At 34.7% G+C, this 27,734-nt stretch overlaps 1 protein-coding gene across 2 annotated transcripts in view; it reads right to left on the reverse strand.

Moving 5' to 3' along the window:
• Positions 1-26,688, reverse strand: part of LOC149209249 (uncharacterized) — a 53,566-nt gene extending 26,878 nt beyond the window's left edge. The window contains exons 1-2 of one of the 2 annotated variants that reach the window (XM_089396330.1): positions 25,096-26,688; positions 11,068-11,085 (exon numbers count right to left, since the gene is read on the reverse strand). In XM_089396330.1, the coding sequence (XP_089252456.1) occupies positions 25,231-26,574 (1,344 nt within the window). In that variant the 5' untranslated portion in view covers positions 26,575-26,688 and the 3' untranslated portion in view covers positions 11,068-11,085; positions 25,096-25,230. Of the gene's footprint in view, positions 1-11,067; positions 11,086-25,095 lie in introns of those variants that run through there. The other variant, XM_089396329.1, reaches the window with a different exon arrangement.
• Positions 26,689-27,734: the final 1,046 nt, after the last annotated feature.

The following is a 27,734-nucleotide window of genomic DNA, read 5'->3' on the forward strand; positions in this document are numbered from 1 at the left end:
TCTAAGCTTCTCACAAATAAGGAAAGCATGCAAATATCAGGCAGTTCGCGATCTTCCAGATATCAAAATTCCTGACAACACCATATGCAGATCATGTCAGTTTGGAAAACAAACCAGGACTAACTTTCCAGAGAAAGAAGGATCAGCTAGCATGCCTCTTGAGCTAGTACATACAGATACATGTGGTCCATTCAGGAAAAGAACACCTAGAGGAGAGGAATACTTGATATTATTTATTGACGATTTCTCCAGGTTTGTCTGGTTAGGACTTATGAAGCACAAAGATGAAGCATTCGAAAAATTCAAATCCTTCAAAGCCTTGGTTGAAAATGAATCAGGTCACAAAATTAAGTGCCTCAGATCTGACAGAGGTGGGGAATTTACTTCAAATGAATTTTTCGATTTCTGTGATGAACATGGGATAAGGAGAGAATTCTCTACAGCTAGAACTCCTCAGCAAAATGGAGTTGTTGAAAGAATGAACAGAACAATCCAACAAATGGCTCGTGCTATGCTTGATGAATCAGGAACTCCTGCAACTTTTCGGGGTGAAGCTGCACATGCTGCGGTTGTTATTCTCAACAAAACAAATGTCCGGGTGAACAGCACTCAAACTCCTCATGAGCTTTGGAGTGGCAGGACTCCTTCGGTAAAGCACTTCAAAATCTTTGGGAGCAAATGCTATATCAAGAATACTGATGAGCAGCTTGGCAAACTTGAACCTAGAGCAGATGAAGGCATTCTTCTTGGCTATTCTCCACATAGCAAAGCATACAAATGCTACAATAAAAGACTTGGCAGAATTGTTGACAGCATTGATGTAGTGGTTGATGAGAAGGGATATATTCCTAGGCAAGTACATCATGAAGATATAGAAGAAGATGAAGGCTACCCACAAAGACAGAATAATGAAGAAGAAGAACCCCAAGGAGAACCTCAAGAAGAACCAGAGGAGCAGACAAGAATAGAAGAGAAAACTCCATCCAGATATGTTCAGAAGAATCATCCAGAATCTCAGATTGTGGGGCAGAAAGAAGCAGGTGTACAAACAAGAAGAACAGTTGCAGAAGCCTCAAGCTATTTGGCATTACTCTCCTCTACTGAACCACAAAATGTGAAAGAAGCATGCAAAGATGAATGTTGGGTGAAAGCAATGGATGAAGAACTTGAGCAAATCAAAAAGAACAACACTTGGGAGCTGGTTCCTAGACCAAAGGATAAGAATGTTATCGGAACAAAATGGGTCTTCAAAAATAAATTGAATGAAAATGGAGAAGTAATTAGAAACAAAGCCAGACTTGTTTGTAAAGGGTATGCGCAGCAAGAAGGAATAGACTTTGAAGAAACTTTTGCTCCTGTTGCAAGACTTGAGGCCATCCGAATGTTCCTTGCTCTCTCAAGTTTTCAAAACTTCAAAGTATTTCAAATGGACGTGAAATCAGCCTTTCTGAATGGAGACTTGGAAGAAGAAGTGTACATTGAACAGCCAGATGGGTTCATTCTTGGAAATGATCCAAATCTTGTATGCCGATTGAAAAAGGCTCTCTATGGTCTCAAACAAGCTCCAAGGGCTTGGTACTACCGGTTGGACAAATATCTTCATCAACAAGGTTTCTCAAAAGGTTCAGCAGATAGCAATCTGTATATAAAAGTTGAAAATGACAAATTGCTAATACTTGTTGTGTATGTAGATGACATTATTTTTGGCAGCAATGAAGAAGCTATGAGTCAAAGCTTTGCCTCAGTCATGCAGAAAGAATTTGAAATGTCCTTGCTAGGAGAACTGACATATTTCCTTGGTTTGCAAATCCAACAAAAGGAAGGAGGAATCTTTTTATCTCAAACCAAGTATCTCAAGCAGATTTTGAAGAAATATGGCATGGAAGATGCAAAACCAGTATGTACACCCATGGTCACAGGATGTAGTCTCAGTGCAAATGATGAATCTGCAGCAGTACATCAACCAACCTACAGATCTATGATTGGAAGTTTACTATATTTGACAGGTACCCGACCAGACATCATGCATGCAGTTGGAATAGTTGGAAGATTTCAGGCAAATCCGAAGGAGACTCATCTTCAGGCAGTGAAGAGAATTTTCAAATATCTTCAAGGGACTCAAAATTATGGCTTATGGTATCCTAGAGATACAGATCTTACTCTTCATGCTTATACAGATGCAGATTGGGCCGGAAGCGTGGATGACAGGAAAAGCACAAGTGGTGGTGCATTCTTTATGGGTTCCAGACTGGTATCTTGGTTCAGCAAGAAACAGAGTTCGATTGCTTTATCTACAGCTGAAGCGGAATATGTTGCTGCTGCATCTTGTTGCACCCAACTTCTTTGGATGATGCAGACTTTGCAGGATTTTCAAATCACTTGTACACCACCTATCCCCATCTTATGTGATAACACAAGTGCAATCAGCATCTCAAAGAATCCGGTTATGCATTCAAAAACCAAGCACATACCAATCAAGTACCATTTTCTCCGGGAACAAGTGCTTGAACAGAAAGTCAAGTTGGAGTATGTTCCTTCCAAGGAACAAGTTGCTGATATTTTCACCAAACCATTGCCCAGGGACACATTTGAATACCTCAGGCAAAAGCTGGGGGTTGTTGATGCATCATCTTATTGTTGAACATCTTCTTATTGGTGGTACAAGGCTCAGGGGGAGCACATAATGCATTTTTGGCATTATGGAGAAGGAGATCTTGGAAATAGCTGCAATATGTCTCTATCTCTTTCATGGTGGATTTCTGGTTATTTGTTGTAGATCTGGAGGAGCATGAGCAAAGGGGGAGCATACCCTTTGCCCTTGATGTCAAAGGGGGAGAATGAAGCTGAAGCTTGTAAGATTGAGGTTGCCATCAAGTCCAAAGGGGGAGATTGTTGGCATTATGTTATCTGGTATGACTGTATGTTACAGATGTTGTACTTGATGGCAACTCCAGTGGTAAGGCTCTCAGTTTGTTAAAAAATTAAGAAGGACACAGGCAATCGGTTCAGAAAGTGCGTCCCCGCAGGTATACCATGCAGAACCCGCGTCCAGGGACGCCGGCCAGCCGTTCAGGGGGTGCGTCTACCTAGTGCACACATTTCAAGGCAGAGAAAAGCACGTGGGGGTTTCTTGTGTGGTATCTAGCCAACGGTTTTATGTTTCTATGGTGTCGGCTCGTGGTATTGTTCCATGTTTTGGGGAGGAGCTTGCCTATATAAAGCAAAGGAGTTCATTTGGATTGTGTAATTGTCTTGGGTTGAATATCTTATTTGGTGAGATCTAGTCCAGATCTAAGAGGGCGAATCTTCTAATGGACTGTGATCTCTATGGCGCATGAACAGATCTGTAGATCTGACTGTTTGGGTTTGTCCTGAAGCCTTCATATCATTTATATCTAAAGGGTCGCAGGTTCAGTGAAGGGAAAGCGCGCCGGGACACAGGTACTGTAAAGGACAAGTGTGCCGAGACGCAGCACAGTAGAGAGAGACCTGCGTGGGGACGCAGGGCGATCAAGGTTCAAGTGCGTCTCTGAAGCAGAAGGACGCGGCACGATAGTGTTTTCAGGTGCGTCTCTGTAGCGAAAGACGCGGCGCGATAGTATCTTTGGGTGCGTCCCTGAAGCAACAGAACGCAGAGCAGTCAAAGGAACATTGCGTGGGCACGCAGCGGAGCAGAAGGATATCTGCGTGTGGACGCAGAGTAGCAGAAGGTTAACGGCATTTGGTCGCAGGCCACAGAAAGAAAAACTGCGTCTCTGTTTTAAGATGTTCTGTTGATTGAATTTCTCTATTGATAAGGTGTTCTGGGTTAGTTCTGTTGTTGCTGATCTGATATCTGTAGTGATCTATATATGTTATGTACTTGTTGATTATCTGATGCTTTATGAAAAGAAGTAGGGGGTTGTAGCTCCCTTCCAGGAGTAGACTGGAAAACGAGAGAGAGAGAGAGTGTAGCTCTCTGCAGGTTGCAGCCTGCGTACTGGTAAAGGACTGCACCAGTACAAAATCATTGTAAAAGAAGTTTCTAAATTGAAAGAAGATAGAGACATATTGCAACAGGTGGTTTTCACCCACATTGGGTTTCCACCTTACATCTTGTGTTCTTTGGTGTGACTATCTGTTTTTCATGCTCATTATTTTATGGTGCTGACATGCTAAAATAATTCAAAGATCAAATAAGGAAGATTTATTAAATTGCTAGATAATACTGATTCACCCCCCCTCTCAGTATTATTTCCAACATGACCATATTTATGCTATGCAGTTAACCATCTTATTCAAGTGATGGTTAGGCTTACTAAGTTGTATTGGAAGGTGACAAAGCATGTATTGAGATACCTCAGGGGAACTTATCAGTATGGATTATGGTATAGACGGACATAGGGAATGAAGCTTCAAGGCTTCATGGTGCATATTGGGCAGGGACTCCATCTGACAAGAAGATCAAATTAGGAGGGATTTTCAGTAATGGGTTAGTAACAGTTTCCTCGTATAGTAGGAAACAAAGATCGATTGCACTCAGTTTAGCAGAGGCAAAATACATGGCTGCAAGTCATGAAACATGTGAGGCCATCTGGATGAGGAAGATCCTGGTGGGTGTGTTTGGTCAGCAGATGGATCCAACAGTGATTTACTGCGATAATCAGAGTTGTATCAAACTGTTTGAAAATCTAGGTTTTCATGATAGGTCCAAGCACATTGATATCCACTATCATCATCTCAAATATTGTGTATTGAGGCAGATCATGTTTTTAGAGTAAATTCCCATAGAGGAGAAAGATACTGACATTTTGACAAAGGCATTGTCAAGATGTAAATTTGAGTTCCACAGAGAAAGGATCAGGGTAGCAGATAATCCCTTTCTTGTTGAGAGGGAGTGTTGAGAAATGGCAACACAAAATTCCAGTTTAATTTGTCCTTGAATTAAACTGAGAATTAAAATTGAATTCTATTCTCATAGAAACTTGTAAATAGTTAATTAAGTTTAATTAACTTAATTAGCTTAGAAATTTCGAGTTGGAAGTCTTTCTGTAGTCATGTAAATGTTCTCCCTAAATTTTAGGGGTCCGGGATGAGTTTATTTGTAATTAGGTTAATTTAGTTTACTAAGTTATGGTCAGTTAAATTAGTTCTAACTATTTGTGGAACTAATAGAGGACTAACAGTCAGTTGGCATACTGGTGCATCCACAAGTGTTAATGGAGTTAATTTAGGATTCCCTCATGAGAAACTCATGCATGTCAATTCAAAGAAAGACCTGGTTGTGAATAGAGTGCAGGGATAGTGTACTATCAGTTGTATGATTTATTAAGTTGTAAATGTCACGGATGAAATTCGAGAAGGACCTATGTTTGAATTTCTCAGTTTTGGAAGCATGAATTCCCTTTAAATACGAGCTATTAATCCTAGGAATTATGCAAGGAAATAGGGGTTTGGCAGGCAATTAAAATTGGCTAAGTGTTGGCTAATAACGAGCTTGTGAGGTAGAGAGTTGAGAATAATTGTGTAGAATTGTTCTTGTGAGAACAAGATTTGTATCTTTACTCATATTTTTGATTTAATGTAATACAGATAGGTGGGGTTTTGAGTTGTGGCTTTCCCCAGGAAAACTTATTGTGTTATGTGCCATTGATTTGTCTTCTTCTTGTTCATATTGTTTTCATCGATCTATTAGCTTCCGCTGGTTGAAAGTAGAAGTAGATTCTTGTCATATGCTTTAGTAAATTGCATGAGCTTGTGAATCTATAGGAAATTCTACAGTCATAGTAGTCACAATCCATGAGAATAATGGAAGAAAATTATGGAAATTACATTAAGCTCTCCACATTTCATATTAATGTTCCCTTTGGAGCCATTTTTCCTACTTTAGGATAAAAACATGTGCACCTTTCACTTTTGGATCATTTTAATAATGCCTTAGCCCCTTATACTTAAGCCCATCACTTAACGCTTAGCCCGCTTTCCCACTGATAGATTTTTACCCCCCCATTTCTCTTGTCTAACTTGGTCTATATTAGTAGTGTATTTTTATTAATGTGAGTGTGAATACACATTTACATAGCTAGGCTCATTGGCCTTTTAGCACAAAGGTTCATTGATCTAAAATTGCATAGGTAGTATAGCCTCAAAACACATAAACATAATCACACAAGCCCCCAAAATACACACAAACAAATGTGTAACCAAGCCTCCAAAATACTTACATACATATGGGCATAGGCACACAGGGCCAACACAACTTGTCTCACCACCCACAACATAATATGTACAGTATAAATAGTTGTCATATAGGGTGTTCTATATATATATATATATATATATATATCTATATATATATATATATATAGATATATATATATATATATATATATATATATATATATATATATATAGATATATATATATAGATAGATATATATATATATATATATATATATATATATATATATATATATATATATATATATATATATATATATATATCAATTTTCTTATGAGATAGAGTGAGAAAAGAACTTATGAAATTAAACTCCTAAAATTATTTTTAAGACAATGGTTTCTACAAGTTTAAATTCAGAATAAAATCTCCAAGCTTAGTTAATTTGTCTAGGTTTAGGACTTCATAAACTAAATCATGATTGCAAATACAATTGTAACCACATCTATTATTATTATTTGATAAATGATATATTCCAAGGATACTTGGTAGCTAGGGGTGAAGAGAGCTTATGAAAAAGAGAGATTTGACTTTGGACAATGAATAGATACTTTTGATGAGAGTGAGGCTTCACTTACAAATGGTAGCTCGAGGTGGACTGAGGTTTAAAAGAGGAGTTAAAAGAGATTATAAATCAAAGAGCTTTGGTTTGGAGAAGCAGTGAGGACTTTTAATGTAATGAGGCTACAAAAGTTCACTTGCAAATAGTAGCTATATATTCCTCGATGAAAGTGAATATCTATATATATATATATATATATATATATATATATATATATATATATATATATGTTCTTATGAGATAGAGTGAGAAAAGAACTTATGAAATTAAACTCCTAAAATTATTTTTCGGACAATGGTTTCTACAAGTTTAAATTCAAAATAAAATCTCCAAGCTTAGTTAATTTGTCTAGGTTTAGGACTTCATAAACTAAATCATGATTGCAAATACAATTGTAACCACATCTATTATTATTATTAGATAAATGATATATTCCAAGGATACTTGGTAGCTAAGGGTGAAGAGAGCTTATGAAAAGGAGAGATTTGACTTTGGACAATGAAAAGATACTTTTGATGAGAGTGAGGCTTCGCTTACAAATGGTAGCTTGAGGTGGACTGAGGTTTAAAAGAAGAGTGAAAAGAGATTATATATCAAAGAGCTTTGGTTTGGAGAAGCAGTGAGGACTTTTAATGTAATGAGGCTACAAAAGTTGACTTGCAAATAGTAGCGATATATTCCTCGATGAAAGTGAACTCAAGTTTAAAAGAAAAAAGGTAAAAAACAAAATGATGATTTTTTTTATAAAATGTCCATTTTATAGCCATATTGAGCTCCATAAGATTGAAAAAAATTTAGCAATTAAAAAAAATCATCTATTCATACTTTACAACATATGTTTGAAGAATATCGAACATGATTTCTATTCTTTTCGATTAAAAAACCCTCCCAAGTTGGAAAACCTCATCACAGTATGGTTGTAAACAACAACATATTATTGTCCTATTTATTTCAAGGAATGTTAGTTATGGACTAAAATGTTTTGTCGAGTAACTATGTGACCATATGTTGACGTATGGCATCAAGAAGTTCAATCTTTTATAAAGACAAGTAAACAAAAATTTGGAAGCTTGAAAGAAACTTCTTTGCAAGATTTATGTGTAAGATTGGTGTTAATGAAATTAAAAATGGAAATCTGAAATTTATATTTTGGATCTATTCTATTGAGACTACTATTATTGTTGACATTTATTTAGAACTATTTAGTGTGGTTCATATTTAGGATAAGTGTGGTTATAGAAATTGAACTTGATAATTTTAAATGTTGGAAATAATAATTGATGAATTCCTAAATGAATGAATCAATAAAATAAATTTCAAATCAGTTCTAATCATAAAAATCTCATTTTAAGAATAAAAGTGTTAAAATAGTCATCTTGTTCGCCAAATACATATTTTCATCGAACGTTTAGCTCATTGGGAGTTCATCATTTGGAGCTTGTTGGGTTTCTAGTAAATCAAATATAAATATCCAACAAGCGTCACTTGACTCACTTTGGACAGTATTGGTGGATCACAAATGAAATTCGAAAAAAACACTAGTTATAGTAACTGTCATTCTAGCAACTAATGTTACTATCATGTGAACAAAACAACTCATTTGTTTGTAAATAATGTGTCAAGAGGTGAGGCTGTGAGAAGGAAAGTCTCCTCTCTTCTCATTTCCTGGTATATGTCCATGTCTCTTATGTTATTAGTCTCTCTCTTGCTAGAAACTATAGCATTCACCTAGCTTGAAAGTGAATGACTTCGTTTTTTACAATTTTAACCAAAGTTTACAGAAAATGTTCAAAATTACGAGCAGAATGTGTACGAATCAATTAAATAAAGGAAGAAATATCAAGGAGAAAAGAGTGAGCAGAAAGGTGGATTACTGCAGCAACAATGAAAAGGGAATATGAGAGGATATCGTAGATAGAACAATTTCAAAATAAATATTAGCAGTATTTTCAATCAGTAAAATTAATGAATAAAACATCGTTGGTTTTAGATATTCTATGCTTTCAATGAAGTGCAAGTATTTTTTTATGATAAGACATCCTTTTAGTAGCTTAATTTTAGTTGTTTGAATCTTAAACACAACAAATATTTTCGGCATGAAAGGCTTAAGTTGGGAAATCCTTGTGAACTGCCTTAAATGCTATCTTTTTTCAATCAAGGTGAAAGAGAATGTTCATCTCACTATTGAAATTTTCACATTGAGATAAAATGCAAAGGGAACCCTTTCTTCTACCATTAAATAAATGCAAGTGACACATAATATGTGGAATACCCAGTTAAATCTATAAGCATGGTCTATTTTGGAATAGGGTTTACAACATTGTTATTCTTTAAAAAATAAAAAATTAAACACTATCCAATTAATGAAATCAAGGTTTCCAAATTGTTTTTCAGTTCCTACCTCTACTCTTGTGCTAGCTTTACAATCAACAATTAGCTATTTTATCTATATAAATATAATAGTTAGTAATAATTTAAAATAATAAACATGATAAAGATAAACGAAAAATACAAAGAATTTATTAATACTAAAAAAATGCGATATATATAAAAAAGTAGAATAACATGTACAAAATAAGCAAAATGATGAGAGATATTTGTGAAATCTAAAATGCAATCAACAACTAAAGTGCCTATAACAAAATGAAATGGAAACAAAAATGAAATTAAAGTTCTCAAAATAAATGAAATGGAAACAAAAATATATGAAAGGCAATTGGCATATAGCATTTGGATTCTAGTACGTTGAATCCATGCATAGAAAACCAAAGTGGTTCATCTTATCTTGCTGCATCACATATTGAACAAAATTTTAAAATATAAATTCAATATTTCCATGATCGAATGAACTTCATATCTGAATATACATAAAAATACCAATTTTCCATCATAGAAATGAACTTCATATTTGAATATACATAAAAATATAAATTCAACATTTCCATCATAAGAATGAACTTCATATCTGAATATACATAAAAATATAAATTCAACATTTCCATGATAGGAATGAACTTCATATCTGAATATACATAAGACATGGATGTACAAACAAATACTCTTTCTAAAAATGAAAAGAAATAAGGTGCTTCACATCATAAGGTGAAGGAGATAAAGCTTACACAAACCTAAGTTTAATTAATTAAAAAAACATTGTTCAATAATAATAATAATAATAACAACAACAACAACAACAACAACTACTACTACTACTACTACTACTTAAAACATTGAGATTTAATTTTCTAAATAAAATAGAAAGATAATAATAAATTAAAATTAAGCAAATAGAAATATAATAATAAATTAAAATTAATTTATTTTAGCTTTGAATTTGTTTATCAATTTATTATAATTATAAATTATAATTTATATATCTAAGTTTAATTAGAAAACATGAAATTTAATCCTTTAATTATTATAAAGCAAATAAAAATATAATAATAAATTAAAATTCATCTATTTTCATGTTAAATTTATCTATCAATTTATCACAATTGTAAACTAAAATCAATCAATCTTGTATATTTACAAACTAAAACCAGTTCATCTAAATCTTAAATCTAAATTTATCTATCACTTTATTGCAAATGTAAACTAAAATCAATCGATCTTTTATATATATATATTCATTAAAATCAATTCATCTAAATCTTAAATTACCAAACATATGGTTTTTCATCTAAATCTTAAATCTACCAAACATATGGTTTTTCATTTAAATCCTAAATCTAAATTTATCTATCACTTTATTAGAATTGTAAATTAAAATCAATCAATCTTTTATATTTATTAATTAAAATCAATTCATCTAAATCTTAAATCTACTAAACATCTCGTTTTTCATCTAAATCTTAAATCTACCAAACATATGGTTTTTCATTTAAATCCTAAATCTAAATTTATCTATCACTTTATCACAATTGTAAATTAAAATCAATCAATCTTTTATATTTATTAATTAAAATCAATTCATCTAAATCTTAAATCTACCAACATCTAGTTTTTCATTTAAATCCTAAATCTAAATTTATCTATCACTTTATCAAAATTGTAAATTAAAATCAACTAATCTTTTATATTTATTAATTAAAATTAATTCATCTAAATCTTAAATCTACCGAACATCAACCTTAATTAGAAATTTAAATTTAAATCTTAAGTCCTTTTAAATACATATCAAGATACATAACTTGGTATTTATGAAATAATACATAAAATGCATATATGTTTGAGTCAATTGCATCAAAATGTTTGCACTAGGATTATTATCAAATAGCATATTTAAGTGAAATAAAATTCTAACCTGCAGTATTATACTAATATCTTAAATTCTAGCCTAACTTCACAAGGCCTAAATTCAAGATTCCCCAAGCGGTGTGAGGCCACCATTTCTCCTTGGCCTTCTAGCCTTACTTCACAAGGCCTAAATTCAAGAGTCCCCAAGCGATGTGAGGCCACGATTTCTCCTTGGCCTTCGCCAGCAGCACCCTTGTCCATGCAGCCCACCCTTCCCATGATATCCTTTTGTCCCAAGTTGTACCCCACTCTAACATTAGCCTTAGTGTTATCTCTGATTCCTTCTCTGCTTCATCATACCTCCCTTGGGAATTGTATATATGAGCAAGAAGAACATGGGGGTCTCCTATGAAAGGATTAACCTCACAGACTTTTGTAATAAGGGCTTCAGCCTTCTGATTTTTCTTCTCCCCAGAGGGCATACAAATAGCTTCCCAATACAAATCTCTAACAACTCACTTACCAATTGGATTTGATCATATCTCATATGTCTTCATTTTTTTTCCCATTTCCTTTCCTTGAGGAGCTTTGTCGAATCTATAGCATGTTACCTACAACTTTTTGTTTGAAGGAAATTTATAGCCCATACATCCCAAGTTCTCTAACCTTCACTCTGATACCATTTTGTAATGCCTTTAGCCGTCCATTGGGATGCATTACTACCTCCAATAAATATTGTTTCCAAATTCTTCTTTTAATTATGGTTCATATACTTATGATATCATGAATAACCATGTCGTCTTGGTCTTTTTTAGTAACTAGAATGTTAATATATATGTTTTTCATGTGCACCCATGACACTATGACATGATATTAAATAACATATTTCTCATGCATATAACACATGTGAATTAGAAAATTATGCAATCATTATATAAACATAGAGAAAATATATAAAACAAAATACAATAATAATGCTTATCTTGTAGAAATGGAACCAATTGGTTGCAAACCTCAAATGTTCCACATATCCATAAACCACACTACTCTAATACTCTAAGCAGTGGGTCAACCCCAAGTTGGGGAATTTTGACTCCACCAAAGCAAAAGGCTTCCTAAATCTAGCTAAGGTCCATAATAGCACCAATAAGCTAATATACCAACTTATCAAACTATCACTACACTTCTCTCCATGGATCTATCCTACCATAATCCAATCCAAAAAGAAGTGCACACCAAAATCCACATAGGATCAATAGGGTAACATAGAAACATAAGTCTCCAAATATCCCTAGAGAAGATCCCATACTCATTATTGAGAAATGGCAACAAGAAATTCCAGTTTAGTTTGTCCTTGAATTAAACTGAGAATTAAAATCGAATTCTAATCTCATAGCAACTTGTAAATAGTTAATTAAGTTTAATTAACTTAATTAGCTTAGAAATTTCGACTTTTAATTCTTTCTATAGCCACGTATATGTTCTCCCTAAATTTTAAGGGTCCAGGATGAGTTTATTTGAGTTGTAATTAGATTAATTCAATTTACATATTTATGGTTAGTTAAATTAGTTCTAACTATTTGTGGAATTAATAGAGGACTAATAGTCAGTTGGTGCACTGGTGCATCCACAAGTGTTACTCCAGTTAACTGAAGATTACCCGATGAGAAACTCATGGATGTCAGTTCAAAGAAAGAACCAATTGAGACTAGAGTGCAAGGACAGTGTACTATCATTTGTATGATTTATTGAGTTGTAAATATCATGCATGCAATCAGAGAAGGACCTATGTTTGGATTGCACAGTTTTGGAAGCATGAATTCCCTTTAAATATGGGTTATTCATCCTAGGAATTGTGCAAGGAAATAGGGGCTTGGCAGGAAGTGTAAATTGGCTAAGCGTTGGCTAATAAGGGGCTTGTGAGGTAGAGAGTTGAGCATACTTGTGCGGAATTGTTCTTATGAGCACAAGCTTTGTATCTTCACTCATATTTCTGATTTAATGTAATATAGATATGTGGGGTTTTGAGTTGTGGATTTCCCCAGGAAAACTTATTGTGTTATGTGCCATTGATTTTTCTTCTTCTTGTTCATATTGTTTTCATCGATCTATTAGCTTCCATTGGTTGAAAGTAGAAGTAGATTCTTGTCATGTGCTTTAGTAAATTGCATGAGCTTGTGAATCTACAGGAAATTCTACATGGTATCAGAGTTGAATTCAATATACTAGAGGATATTTTGAAGTTTTGAGTTTTGGGTATAAATGCAATTCGAATTTGCAATACATACTTCAGATGGCATTCTACGGTTTGTGGCTTGAGTATGCCTTGGAAGGCAGCTCGAATTATATAGCCCAGAGTGATAGAATGGAGGTTGTGTTGGAGGATAATGGCTTGAAGTAATTCATTGATAAAGATATTCCTAAGCCAACAACATTAGATGCATAGAATCTAGTCGAATGGAAGCAGTGTGTGGCAAAGGCGAGGCGGATAATACTTGAGGGAGTTCAAGACCACATTTCCCTAAGTCTCCATGGAAAGGAAACTTTGTATGCTATGTGGAAAGCATTGATGAACTCGTATCAGAAAACAATGACCAAAGGAAATTGGCACTGAAGGACAAACTTCGAAAAATAAAAATGAAGGTGAGACTATTCCAAAATACCTTACCAAGTACACTCAATATCGTGATGAACTTGGAAGTGTTGGAATCACGATTGTCAAGGACGATATGGTGATTCTTGCTCTTTCGGGACTCCCAAAGGGTTGGCATATTTATCAGGACTCTTTCAATGCTCGGGAGAAGCTGTCAGATTGGGAATGACTATGGTCGAATTTGATGTAGGAGGAGATCAGGAAGAACACCAAGGATGGCTCTTCATCAAAGACTGATGATGAAGAGAACTATGTCTTATATATTCAGAGAAGGGGAAAGGGAAAGTGTCCCATTCCAAATCAGATTCTTTCCATGGAGATAAGAATAAAGACATGACAAAAGTGAAATGCTTTGATTGTCATGACCTGGGCCATTTTGCTACAAATTGCCCACTCAAAGAAGTCTAAGAAGAAATCCTCAAGAAGAGTGGTGGGTGAGGCTGTGGCCTCTCAATTCGAATTGGAATTTTCCCTCATTGCATGCATGGTGTCATCAATGACAGGAAATGTATGGTACTTAGACAATGGAGCTTCATTCCACATGAATAGTGACAAGGAGTTATTCAGTGACTTGGAGGAGAAAGATCTTCATAAGCATATCAAGATGGGTGACGACGAGAGGTATAGTGCTAATGGATTGGCCACGGTTACCTTTCAAAGGGAGCATGGGGCTCCACTCACCTTGAATAATGTTATGTATGTGCTCGGGCTGAAGAAGAACTTGGTATCCATTTCCATGCTTGATGATAGAGGCTATGATGTGATCTTCTCAAAAGGAAAGGCATTCCTTCGACACATAGCCATGGGTCAAGTAAAGGAGATAGGGATTCAAGTGAAGAATCTCTATAAGCTAGAGTAGAGGATGGTGTTGCATTGAGCATGAAAGTATAGATGGTGCAAAGCTGAGATGTTGGCAAGTTGTGGCACATGCAATTGGGTCACTTGCATCATGGGGCTTTGAAGATCATGGGAGTGGACTCATGTACTTGGTGAACACATGACCAGATTTATGCTATGCAGTTAACTAGCTTAGTCAAGTGATGGTTAGGCCTACGAAGCTGTATTGGAAGGTGACAAAGCATGTATTGAGATACCTCAAGGGAACTTTTCAGTATGGATTATGGTATAGACAAATAGAGGGAGTGAAGCTTCAAGGCTTCACAGTGCATATTGGGCAGGGACTCCATCCAACAGGAAGATAAAATTAGGAGGGATTTTCAGTAATGGGTCAGCAACAGTTTCCTGGTACAATAGGAAACAAAGATCGATTGCACTCAGTTCAGCAGAGGAAAAATACATAGTTGCAAGTCATGCAACATGTGAGTCCATCTGGATGAGGAAGATCCTGGTTGGTGTGTTTGGTCAGCAGATGGATATGATAATGATTTACTGCGATAATCAGAGTTGTATCAAACTATCTGAAAATCTAGGTTTTCATGATAGGTCCAAGCACATTGATATCTGCTATCATCATCTCTAATATTATGTATTGAGGTAGATCATGTTTTTACAGTACATTCCCACAGAGGAGAAAAATACTGACATTTTGACAAAGGCATTTTCAAGATGTAAATTCGAGTTTCACAGAGAAAGGATTAGGGTAATAGATAATCCCTTTCTTGTTGAGAGGGAGTGTTGAGAAATGGCAACACAAAATTCCAGTTTAATTTGTCCCTGAATTAAACTGAGAATTAAAATTGAATTATATTCTCATAGACACTTGTAAATAGTTAATTAAGTTTAATTAACTTAATTAGCTTAGAAATTTCGAATTGGAAGTCTTTTTGTAGTAATTTATATGTTCTCCCTACATTTTAGGTGTCGGGGATGAGTTTATTTGTAATTAGGTTAATTCAGTTTACTAGGTTATGGTTAGTTAAATTAGTTCTAACTATTTTTGGAACTAATAGAGGACTAATAGTTAGTTGGTGCACTGGTGCATCCACAAGTGTTACTCGAGTTAACTAAAGATTCCCTCATGAGAAACTCATGCATGTCAGTTCAAAGAAATACCTGGTTGTGAATAGAGTGTAAGGACAGTGTACTGTCAGTTGTATGATTTATTGAGTTGTAAATGTCACACATGCAATCAGAGAAGGACCTATGTTTGGATTTCTCAGTTTTGGAAGCATGAATTCCCTTTAAATACGGGCTATTAATCCTAGTAATTATGCAAGGAAATAGGGGCTTGGTAGGCAATAAAAATTGGCTAAGTATTCACTAATAACGAGCATGTGAGGTAGAGAGTTGAGCATAATTGTGCAGAATTGTTCTTGTGAGAACAAGATTTGTATTTTCACTCATATTTCTGATTTAATGTAATACAGATAGGTGGGGTTTTGAGTTGTGGCTTTCCCTGGGAAAACTTATTGTGTTATGTGCCATCGATTTGTCTTCTTCTTGTTCATATTGTTTTCATCAATCGATTAGTTTCCGCTGGTTGAAAGTATAAGTAGATTCTCTTCATGTGCTTTAGTAAATTGCACGAGCTTGTGAATCTATAGGAAATTCCACAGTCATAGTAGTCACAATCCATGAGAATAATGGAAGAAAATTATGGAAATTACATTAAGCTCTCCACATTTTATATTAATGTTCCCTTTGAAGCCATTTTTCCTACTTTAGGATAAAAATATGTGCACCTTTCACATTTGGATCATTTTAATAATGCCTTAGCCCCTTATACTTAAGCCCATCACTTAGCGCTTAGCCCACTTTCCCACTCAGAGATTTTTATCCCCCCATTGCTCTTGTCTAACTTGGTCTATAGTAGTAGTGTATTTTTATTAATGGGAGTATGAATACACATTTACATAGCTAGGCTCATTGGCCTTTTAGCACAAAGGTTCATTGATATAAAATCGCATACATAGTATAGCCTCAAAACACATAAACATAGTCACACAAGCCCCCAAAATACACACAAACAAATGTGCAACCAAGCCTCCAAAATACTTACATACACATGGGCATAGGCACATAGGGCCAACACATCTTGTCTCACCACCCACAACATAATATGTACAGGATAAGTAGCAGTCATATAGGGTGTTATATATATATATATATATCAATTTTCTTATGAGATAGAGTGAGAAAAAAACTTATGAAATTAAACTCCTAAAATTATTTTTAAGACAATGGTTTCTACAAGTTTAAATTCAGAATAAAATCTCCAAGCTTAGTTAATTTGTCTTGGTTTAGGACTTCATAAACTAAATCATGATTGCAAATACCAATGTAACCACATCTATTATTATTATTAGATAAATGATATATTCTAAGGATACTTCGTAGCTAGGGGTGAAGAGAGCTTATGAAAAAGAGAGATTTGACTTTGGACAATGAATAGATACTTTTGATGAGAGTGAGGCTTCACTTACAAATGGTAGCTCGAGGTGGACTGAGGTTTAAAAGAGGAGTTAAAAGAGATTATAAATCAAAGAGATTTGGTTTGGAGAAGTTGTGAGGCCTTTTAATGTAATGAGACTTCAAAAGTTCACTTGCAAATAGTAGCTATATATTCCTCGATGAAAGTGAACTCAAGTTTAAAAGAAAAAATGAAAAAAACAAAATGATGATTTTTTTTATAAAATGTACATTTTATAGTCATATTAAGCTCCATAAGATTGAAAAAAAATTAGCAATTACAAAAAAGCATCTATTCGTACTTTACAACATATGTTTGAAGAATATCGAACATGATTTCTATTCTTTTCAATTAAAAACCCTCCCAAGTTGGAAAACATCATCACACTATTGTTGTAAACAACAACATATTATTGTCCTATTTATTTCAAGGAATGTTAGTTATGGACTAAATTTTTTTGTCTAGTAACTATGTGACCATATGTTGACGCATGTCATCAAGAAGTTCGATCTTTTATAAAGACGAGCAAACAAAAATTTGGAAGCTTGAAAGAAACTTGTTTGCAAGATTTATGTGTAAGATTGGTGTTAATGAAATTAAAAATGAAAATTTGAAATTTATCTTTTGCATTTATTCTATTCAAATTACTACTATTGTTGACATTTATTTAGAACTATTTAGTGTGGTTCATCTCTAGGATAAGTGTGGTTATAGAAATTGAACTTGATAATTTTAAATGTTGGCAATAATAATTGATGAATTCCTAAATGTAGAATTTTGTAGAATTTTTCTACACATAATCTACCTCTGATACCATGTAGAATTTGTCTACAAATCAGCTAGCTCTAATACCATGTAGAAATTTCACCACCTATAGATCACCTGGTAATGCAATGTACTAAAGCAAAACATTTGATCTACTTCTACAAACAATTTAGCGGAAGCTTAATCAACCATGAGCAAAATCAATAAGAACACATACAATTGATAAGAAGGAATCAATCACACATAACACAGAAGAATTTACACAGGAAAGTACCTGCCTAAAACCCCATCTCTGTATAATCATACAAGTGGAAATATAGTCTGAATTACACAAAGCCTTAGCTCGAAAGCTATCCATCTCTCAGTACAATCCCTCTGTTGCTCATAGACAGTCAAAGGCTTCTCACAAACCTTCTCCTCTACCCTCCAAGCCTCCTATTTCCTTGTGCAGTTTCCTTGAGGTCTAGTGCTGCCACCTATGTGAATTGGCCTCTTCACACACTCATTAACCTTTGATCTAACTGCACAAACTTGAAGGAGATAAATCCTCATCATGGATGACCTTCCTTTATAGGAAAAATCTTCATCCAACTGATAGTACACTGTCCCTTCTCTGATCTCAATTGGGTCTTTGTCTGAATTGACATGCATCAGTTATCCATGAGAGAATACTCTGTTATCTGAAAACAATAGTTGTCACATGCATGCAAGCATCAACAAACTGTATGTCATTAATTTAACAACTTGTTAAATTAATCTAACTGAACTTGACTAAGTTAAACTAAGTCAATTGATCCTCTCAATATAGAATTCATCCTTAATTCCTCAATCAGTGGAGCAAATCAAGGACACATTCCCCAATCAGTGGAGAAATTATTGCATGTTCTCACAAAGACTTCAAGTTTGCTTTTCCTTAACTAATTAACTCATGGAGAATTAATTAATTAATATTCAAACTATTGGTAAGACCAAATTAAAATTTTACTTCCTATTTTAAACCAGGGACTGTCTAAAAATACGAATCCAAATTGAACTGCTAAAAATAGAACTTCTATTTTTAGCACTTCCATTTTTCATTCCCTGTTTCCCAATCTAGTACTGATATCCAAACTGCTATTTTTAGTAGTGTTATTTTTAGCACTTCTATTTTTAGCAACTTCTTGTTTCCAATTTTCAACACTCCCTCTCAACAAGAAAGGCTTCCTCTCGAACCTGATCCTGTACCTCTGGAATGTTCTACATGCAACACATATAGCAAGTGTGGTTGCTCCAACAACTCTAGGAACATAAAAAATCCCAACTGGCCTCTTTGTTGGGCTAGAAACATACTCTGATGTTGAAGCTCTACCTGCTGCTAACAAGTGCTCCCTCTTTGACCTCTGCACTACTGCAACATCTCCATGCATCTCGCACCATTGCACCCTTCTCTGTGCTACCCTGCACTGTGCAACACACTTGTGCCTCCCGCATTGCTGTAGCCTGCATGCTCTACATTGTCCTGGGATTCCCTGCATTGTAGCTCTCTCTGCCGCACCATCTGCATCTGTCTCTACCCAATCAGTCAGTTCCTGCTACTCCACATTGAGGCTCCTATAGCAAGGTCTCATCTAAGAGGTCGGGTACCTCAAGGATCCTGCCCCTCCTCCTTGGGACGATCACTCTATATCACCCCACCTCCTACCTGGAGGTATGGTTGCATGTGATCCCTCAGCCCACCTGGCTCGAAGCTTTCCCCCACTAGAGGTCTCTGCATGAGTAGATGTCTCTACTCGATCTCCACTTAGCTTCCCCTGTTGTGGCTACTCCACAGCCTCCTGAAGCTGCTGCACCAATTGTGACTCCTCCACAATCGTCTAAGACTTCTTCTGGCTCTGCATGTTGAGAGGTAATATACCCTCCCTCTCAACCACCAAGTCTCCATTAGTTGCCTTGCTACTCAAGGCTTTGCATGCATCTTGAACCTCAAGAGCATACAGGTTCTTGACCCGTGAACCAATCTGCTTCACCTCTCTAGTGATGATGTGTCTAAGGAAAACCTTTCCCTTACTGAAGACTACATCATAGCCTCTGTCTTCTAGCATCGCGATCGACACCAAGTTTCTCTTTAGTCCTGGTACATAGTTGACATCGGTCAAGGTAAGGCGAGCTCCATGCTCCCTTTGAAAAATAATCGTGCCTACACCTGAGACACTATACTTCTCATCATTACCCATTTCTATGAGTATCTGGAGATCTTTCTCCTCCAAAGTACTGAACAAACTCTTGTCGTCGGTCATGTGGAAAGAAGCTCCACTGTCAAGAAATCAACCACTTCCCACCATGGATGAAACCATGCATGCGAAGAGTGTGAAATCCAACTCAAACTATGAAGCAAGTGCCTCACCTTGAGATCCTTCCCCGGATCCCTTCTTGGATTTCCTCTGTGGAAAATTTACAGCATAATGGCCCACCTCATGACAACGAAAGCATCGCACTTTCGATTTGTCAACCCTCTTCCCATCATTAGAAGAACTGGATTCAGAAAGAGAAACATTCTCCTTCCCCTTCATCGCCTTACTCGCTAAGGTACAGTTCTCCTCATCATGCATGGATGAAGAACTGTCTCTGGTGTTGCGTCTAATCTCCTCCTACATCAAATCCGACCATATTCATTCCCAATCTTGCAGTTTCTCCCTTCCATTCACCAAGTCCTGGTAGCTATGCCAGCTCTTAGGAAGTACAAGGAGTGTTAAACCCACCATATCCTCATCCGATGTCATGACCCCTACACTTGCAAGCTCATCCCTACATGTGATGAGCTTGGTCAGATACATAGAGATCGTCTCATCCCTTTCACACTTGATCTTTCGAAGTTTGTCCTTTAGTGCCAGCTTCCTCTGATCACTGCTATTCTGATATAAATCTTTCAATGTTTTCCACATTGCATGCGAAGTCTCCTTCCCATGGAGGCTCAACACAATGTGATCTCGCACTCCCTCCAAGAGAATTCTCCTAGCTCTATCCACACACTTCCTCCATTCTACCTGCTCAGTCTTGTCAGTAGGCTTAGGAATTTCTTGATCAATGAAATCCTTAAGGCCATTATCTTCCAAAACTGCCTCCATGTGATCCTTCCAAGCTATATAGTTTGAGCTACCATCAAGGGCATACTCAAGCCTCAAACCATAGAATGCCATCGATGGAATAGATGTGATAAGAACTTGAGATCTATATCCCAAATAATAAACTTCGAATTTCTCCTGCTAGTATATTGTTCTTACTTGATCACCTGTGCTTTGATACCATGTAGAATTTTGTAGAATTTTTCTACACATAAGCTAGCTCTGATACCATGTAGAATTTTTCTACAAATCAGCTAGTTCTGATACCATGTAGAAATTTCACCACCTGTAGATCACTTGTTAATGCAATGTACTAAAGCAAAACACTTGATCTACTTCTACAAACAATTTAGTGTAAGCTAAATCAACCATGAGAAACATCAATAAGAACACATATAACTGATAAGAAGGAATCAATCACACATAACACAAAAGAATTTACCCGGGGAAAGCACCTGCCTAAAACCCCATCTCTGTATTATCATACAAGTGTAAATATAGTCCGGATTACACAAAGCCTTAGCTCGAAAGCTATCCAGCTCTCAGTACAATCCCTTTGCTGCTCATAGATAGTCAAAGGCTTCTCACAAACCTTCTTCTCTGCCCTCCAAGCCTCCTATTTCCTTGTGCAGTTTCCTTGAGGTCCAGTGTTGCCACCTATGTGAATTGGCCTCTTCACACACTCATTAACCTCTGATCTAACTGCACAAACTTGAAGGAGATAAATCCTCATCATGGATGAGCTTATTTTATAGGAAAAATCTTCATCCAACTGATAATACATTGTCCCTTCTCTGATCTCAACTGGGTCTCTGTCTGAATTGACATGCATCAGTTATCCATGAGAGAATACTCTGTTATCTGAAAATAATAGTTGTCACATGCATGCAAGCATCAACAAACTATTTCTCATTAATTTAACAACTTGTTAAATTAATCTAACTGAACTTGACTTAGTTAAACTAAGTCAACTGATCCTCTCAATATAGAACTCATCCTTAATTCCTCAATCAGTGGAGCAAATCAAGGACACATTCCCCAATCAGTGGAGAAATTATTGCATGTTCTCACAAAGACTTCAAGTTTTCTTTTCCTTAACTAATTAACTCATGGAGAATTAATTAATTAATATTCAAACTGCTGGTAAGACCAAATTTGAATTTTACTTCCTATTTTAGACCAGGGACTGTCTAAAAATACGAATCCAACTTGAACTGCTAAAAATAGAACTTCTATTTTAGCACTTCCATTTTTCATTCCCTGTTTCCCAATCCAGCACTGATACCCAAACTGCTATTTTTAGCAGTGCTATTTTTAGCACTTCTATTTTTAGCAATTTCTTGTTGCCAATTTTCAACACTAAAATGAATGAATCCATAAAATAAATTTCAAATCAGTTTTAATCATAAAAATCTCATTTTAAGAATAAAAGTGTTAAAATAGTCATCTTGTTCGCCAAATACATATTTTCATCAAATGTCTAGCTCATTGGGAGTTCATCATTTGGAGCTTGTTGGGTTTCCAGTGAATCATATATAAATATCCAACAAGCCTCACTTGACTCACTTTGGACAGTATTGGTGGACCACAGATGAAATTCGCAAAGAACACTAGTTATAGTAACTGTCATTCTAGCAACTAATGTTACTATCATGTGAACAAAACAACTCATTTGTCTGTAAATAATGTGTCAAGAGATGAGGTTGTGAGAAGGAAAATCTCCTCTCTTCTCATTTCCTGGTATATGTCCATGTCTCTTGTGTTATTAGTCTCTGTCTTGCGAGAAACTATAGCATTCGCCTAGCTTGAAAGTGCATGACTTCGTTTTTTACAGTTTTAAGCAAAGTTTAGAGAAAATGCTCAAAATTATGAGCAGAATGTGTAAGAATCAAATAAATAAAGGAAGAAATATCAAGGAGAAAAGAGTGAGCAAAAAGTTGGATTACTGGGGCAACAATGAAAAGGGAATATGAGAGGATATTGTAGATAGAACGATTTCAAAATAAATATTAGCAGTGTTTTCAATGAGTAAAATTAATGAATAAAACATCGTTGGTTTTAGATATTCTATGTTTTCAATGAAGTGCAAGTATTTTTTTTATGATAAGACATCCTTTTAGCAGCTTACTTTTAGTTGTTTGAATCTTAAATACGGAAAATATTTTCGACATGAAAGCCTTAAGTTGGGAAACCCTTGTGAACTACCTTAAATGCTATCTTTTTGCAGTCAAGGTGAAAGAGAATGTTCATCTCACTATTGAAATTTTCACATTGAGATAAAATGCAAAGGGAATCCTTTCTTCTACCATTAAATAGATGCAAGTGGCACACAATATGTGGAATACCTGGTTAAGTCTATAGGCATGGTCTATTTTGGAATAGGGTTTACAACATTGTTACTCTTTAAAAAAAAAAAAATTAGACACTATCCAATTAATGAAATGAAGGTTTTCAAATTGTTTTCAAGTTCCTACCTCTACTCTTGTGCTAGCTTTACAATCAACACTTAGCTATTTAATCTATATAAATATAATAGTTAGTAAAAATTTAAAATAATAAACAGGATAAAGATAAACAAAAAATACAAAGAATTTATTAATACTAACAAAATGTGATATATAAGCAAAAATAGAATAACATGTACAAAATAAGCAAAATGATGAGAGATATTTGTGAAATCTAAAATGCAATCAACAACTAAAGTGCCTACAACAAAATGAAATTGAAACAAAAATATATGAAAGACAATTGGCATATAGCATTTGGATTCTAGTATGTTGAATCCATGCATAGAAAACCAAAGTGGTTCATCTTATCTTGCTGCATCACATATTGAAGAAAATTTTAAAATATAAATTCAATATTTCCATCATCTAATGAACTTCATATCTGAATATACATAAAAATATAAATTCAACATTTCCATCATAAGAATTAACTTTATATCTGAATATACATAAAAATATAAATTCAACATGTTCATGATAGGAATAAACTTCATATATGAATATACATAAGATATGGATGTACAAACAAATACTCTTTCTAAAAATGAAAAGAAATAAGGTGCTTCACATCATAGGGTGAAGGAGATAAAGCTTACACAAACCTAAGTTTAATTAATAAAAAAAAACAATGTTATTATAAAAAAAAAAACAAAAAAAAACTAAAACTAAAAATATCGGGATTTAATTTTCTAAAGAAAATAGAAACATAATAATAAATTAAAATTAAGCAAATAGAAATATAATAATTAATTAAAATTAATTTATTTTAGCTTTGAATTTGTTTATCAATTTATTATAATCATAAATTATAAATTTATATGTGTAAGTTTAATTAGAAAACATAAAACTTAATCTTTTAATTACTATAAAGCAAATAAAAATATAATAATAAATTAAAATTCATCTATTTTCATTTTAAATTTATCTATCAATTTATCACAATTGTAAACTAAAATCAATCAATCTTTATATTTATAAACTAAATCCAATTCATCTATATCTTAAATCTAAATCTATCTATCACTTTATTGCAAATATAAACTAAAATCAATAGAACTTTTATATATATCAATTAAAAACAATTCATCTAAATCTTAAATTTACCAAGCATATGGTTTTTCATCTAAATCTTAAATCTACCAAACATATGGTTTTTCATTTAAATCCTAAATATAAATTTATCTATCACTTTATCACAATTGTAAATTAAAATCAATCAATCTTTTATATTTATTAATTCAAATCAATTCATCTAAATCTTAAATCTACCAAACGTCTAGTTTTCCATCTAAATTTTAAATCTACCAAATCTCTGATTTTTCATTTAAATCTTAAATCTAAATTTATCTATCACTTCATCACAATTGAAAATTAAAATCAATTTATCTAAATCTTAAATCTTAAATCTATCAAAAATCTAGTTTTTCATTTAAATCTTAAATCTAAACTTATCTATCACTTTATCACAATTATAAATTAAAATCAACTAACCTTTTATATTTATTAATTAAAATTAATTCATCTAAATCTTAAATCTACCATACATCGAACTTTATCAAATTACATAACTTGGTATTTATGAAATATACATAACATGCATATATGTTTTTAGTCAATTGCATCAAATGTTTGCACTAGGCTTATTATCAAACAGCATATTTAAGTGAAATAAAATTCGAACCTGCAGTATTATACTAATATCTGAAATTCTAGCAGTATTACACTAATATCTGAAATTCTAGCCTGACTTCGCAAGGCCTAAATTCAAGAGTCCCCCAGCGGTGTGAGGCCACCATTTCTCCTTGGCCTTCTAGCCTTACTTCACAAGGCCTAAATTCAAGATTCCCCAAGCGGAGTGAGGCCACGATTTCTCCTTGGCCTTCGCCAGCAGCACCCTTGTCCATGCAACCCACCCTTCCCATGACATCCTTTTGTCCCAGGTTGTACCCCACTGTAACATTAGCCTCAGTGCTGTCTCTGCTTCCTTCTCTGCTTCATCATACCTCCCTTGGGAATTGTATATCTGAGCAAGAAGAACATGGGGGTCTCCTATGAAAGGATTAAGCTCACAGACTTTTACAAGAAGGGCTTCAGCCTTCTCATTGTTCTTCTCCCCAGCGGGTATACAAATAGCTTCCCAATACAAATCTCTGGCAGTCACCTGATCTGATGGATTTAGAACAGCCCTGCAGTGATCAAACACAGGGGGGGTCACAAGCTCTATTTCTTCAAAACCCCTCTTCTTATTCTTCACTTCTCCATTCTTTCTTTTCCCTTCTTCCCTCTGGAACAGTTTCTCCTCCCTTAAAATCAAAGTATAGAGAGCCCCCATTCGAGAAATGGAATTCATCCAAAGCCCAGGCTTGATTTCCCCAGGCCACAGAGTAGTCCATGCATCCCCTTTGTAGTCCGCAATTCCATTGGTGTTCTCAAACAGGGAGTCCTGAAAACTGAACATCTGATCAACAAAATCCGCCATGGTCATGAAGAGGAATATGGCAACCAATCTTCGGGGCACCTCCACATCCTCCCCACTTCTGATATGCTTCACTCTCACACCATCAGCTGGCAATACCTTCTGTATTTTTCTTCTCCATTCGGGCAGGAAAAATTCTTCCAGCTTCTCCTTGAAATGGGTTTTGTGAAGCTCAAGCCAGTTGCCATTTTGGTCCTCTATTTTTAGTTTCTGGAGCTCCAAGTCCTCTGCCTCGGCTTCTTTCATGGATTTCTCTGATTCTTTGAGGCCAGAGACTAATTCTTCATCAGTAAAATGAAAGAGGAGATCATCATGGATGAGGGGCTGCTTGGGCACAATACAAAACATGTGCACAAGCTCTTCCGCAGAATCTCCGATGAGATCTCTCACTATTTGCCTATCAGCGTCGGGCTGAAAAATTGCGAGATTAACATAAGAATTAGAGTAAGCAGAGTGGAATAAACCGAACCTGGCAACAGTACGAGGGGCGTTCCATAGATTGAGAATTCTATAAACACCCATAAGATGACGGAAGAAGTTGCTATCCCTGTGCCAGCACTCAGAGGCCCCAACTTGTCTCAGTACTCTCATGAATTCGGGCAGCGATGGATCGATCTCATCATACGCTTCTCTCAGAAACGGCCTCGCATGCTCCAAAATCGCTGGAAGCTCAGAATTCGCCATTGCTTGCTGTTGCGAAGAACAAATATTATTACAGCGGATTGGAATTGCAAGCGAAGTCGCAGTTGGGTAGAGGAGGCGAATTGTGAACGAGGAGGAAATCGCAGAAATCGCAGAATATATATAGGGTTAGATGTCTGAATCGAAACTTTACACGCCGTGAGAACGATAGACCTTCACTGCGTAGGCCGTTGGAAGCTCTCAACTCCCCATTGCTAGCTGTTGCGAAGTACTATTATTACACTGGATGGATTTTGTCTTATTAATATTATTAACTAATTAATATAAATTAAATGGTGGTTTTAAAGGCTTTAAAACACTTCATCACATATATTTTATTATTTATATAAAAATTAGTATAATCATATAAATTTAATAATTCATAAAAGAGTATTTTAAGTGTGTGGTTGGTTGGTTAATGAAGATATTATTAAGGTATTAGTGTTGTTGTGCAGGATATAGGTTCAAATCTCCATTTACATGTGAGTCTTAGCTAGAAGTAGTGTAGTTGCATAGGGTGGTTGATTGTATCTGGTGGTTGATTTACCATGTGTAAAGCGAGCACAAACAAAATTAATAAAAAAGAATACAGATCAATCTATAATAAACTTCAAAATAATTAAAATATATATATATACATATATTCATGTTAAAATCAAAAAATCATATAAATTAGCATAATCATATAAATTAAAAAGTTGATAAAAGAAGACAAAAATCAATCTATTATAAATATTAAAATATTTTCTACATAATAATTAAAAAATCATAAAAACTATTATGATGTTTATTAAAAACATTATAATAGAATTAAAAAAATCATAAAAACTCACTATACTATAATTTTATTTTAAATTATTATTTTAATAATAATAATAGTAAATTAATATATAAATCAAATATAAATATATTTGAAAATTTATGAAACAAGATTATTAATTATATAGATTTATTCTTATAGAAATTTTTAATTTGTAAAATATAACTAAGTTAAAAAGAAAAATTTAGAAAAGCTTGTAGCATTACTTTTTATGTATTCCTAAATAGAAGATGGATCCTCACAAGCTAAGTATAGGATTAGATCTCTAAATTGAAACACGCTCCATAAAATTTCACTATGTAGGTGGTGGGAAGCTCTCAAAGCTCTCAACTGACCAATGGCC

The sequence above is a fragment of the Pinus tabuliformis genome, chromosome 1_2, assembly GCF_031772625.1.
Source record: "Pinus tabuliformis cultivar Carrire ecotype Pingquan chromosome 1_2, CPIR1, whole genome shotgun sequence".
NCBI classification, from domain to species: Eukaryota; Viridiplantae; Streptophyta; class Pinopsida; order Pinales; family Pinaceae; genus Pinus; species Pinus tabuliformis.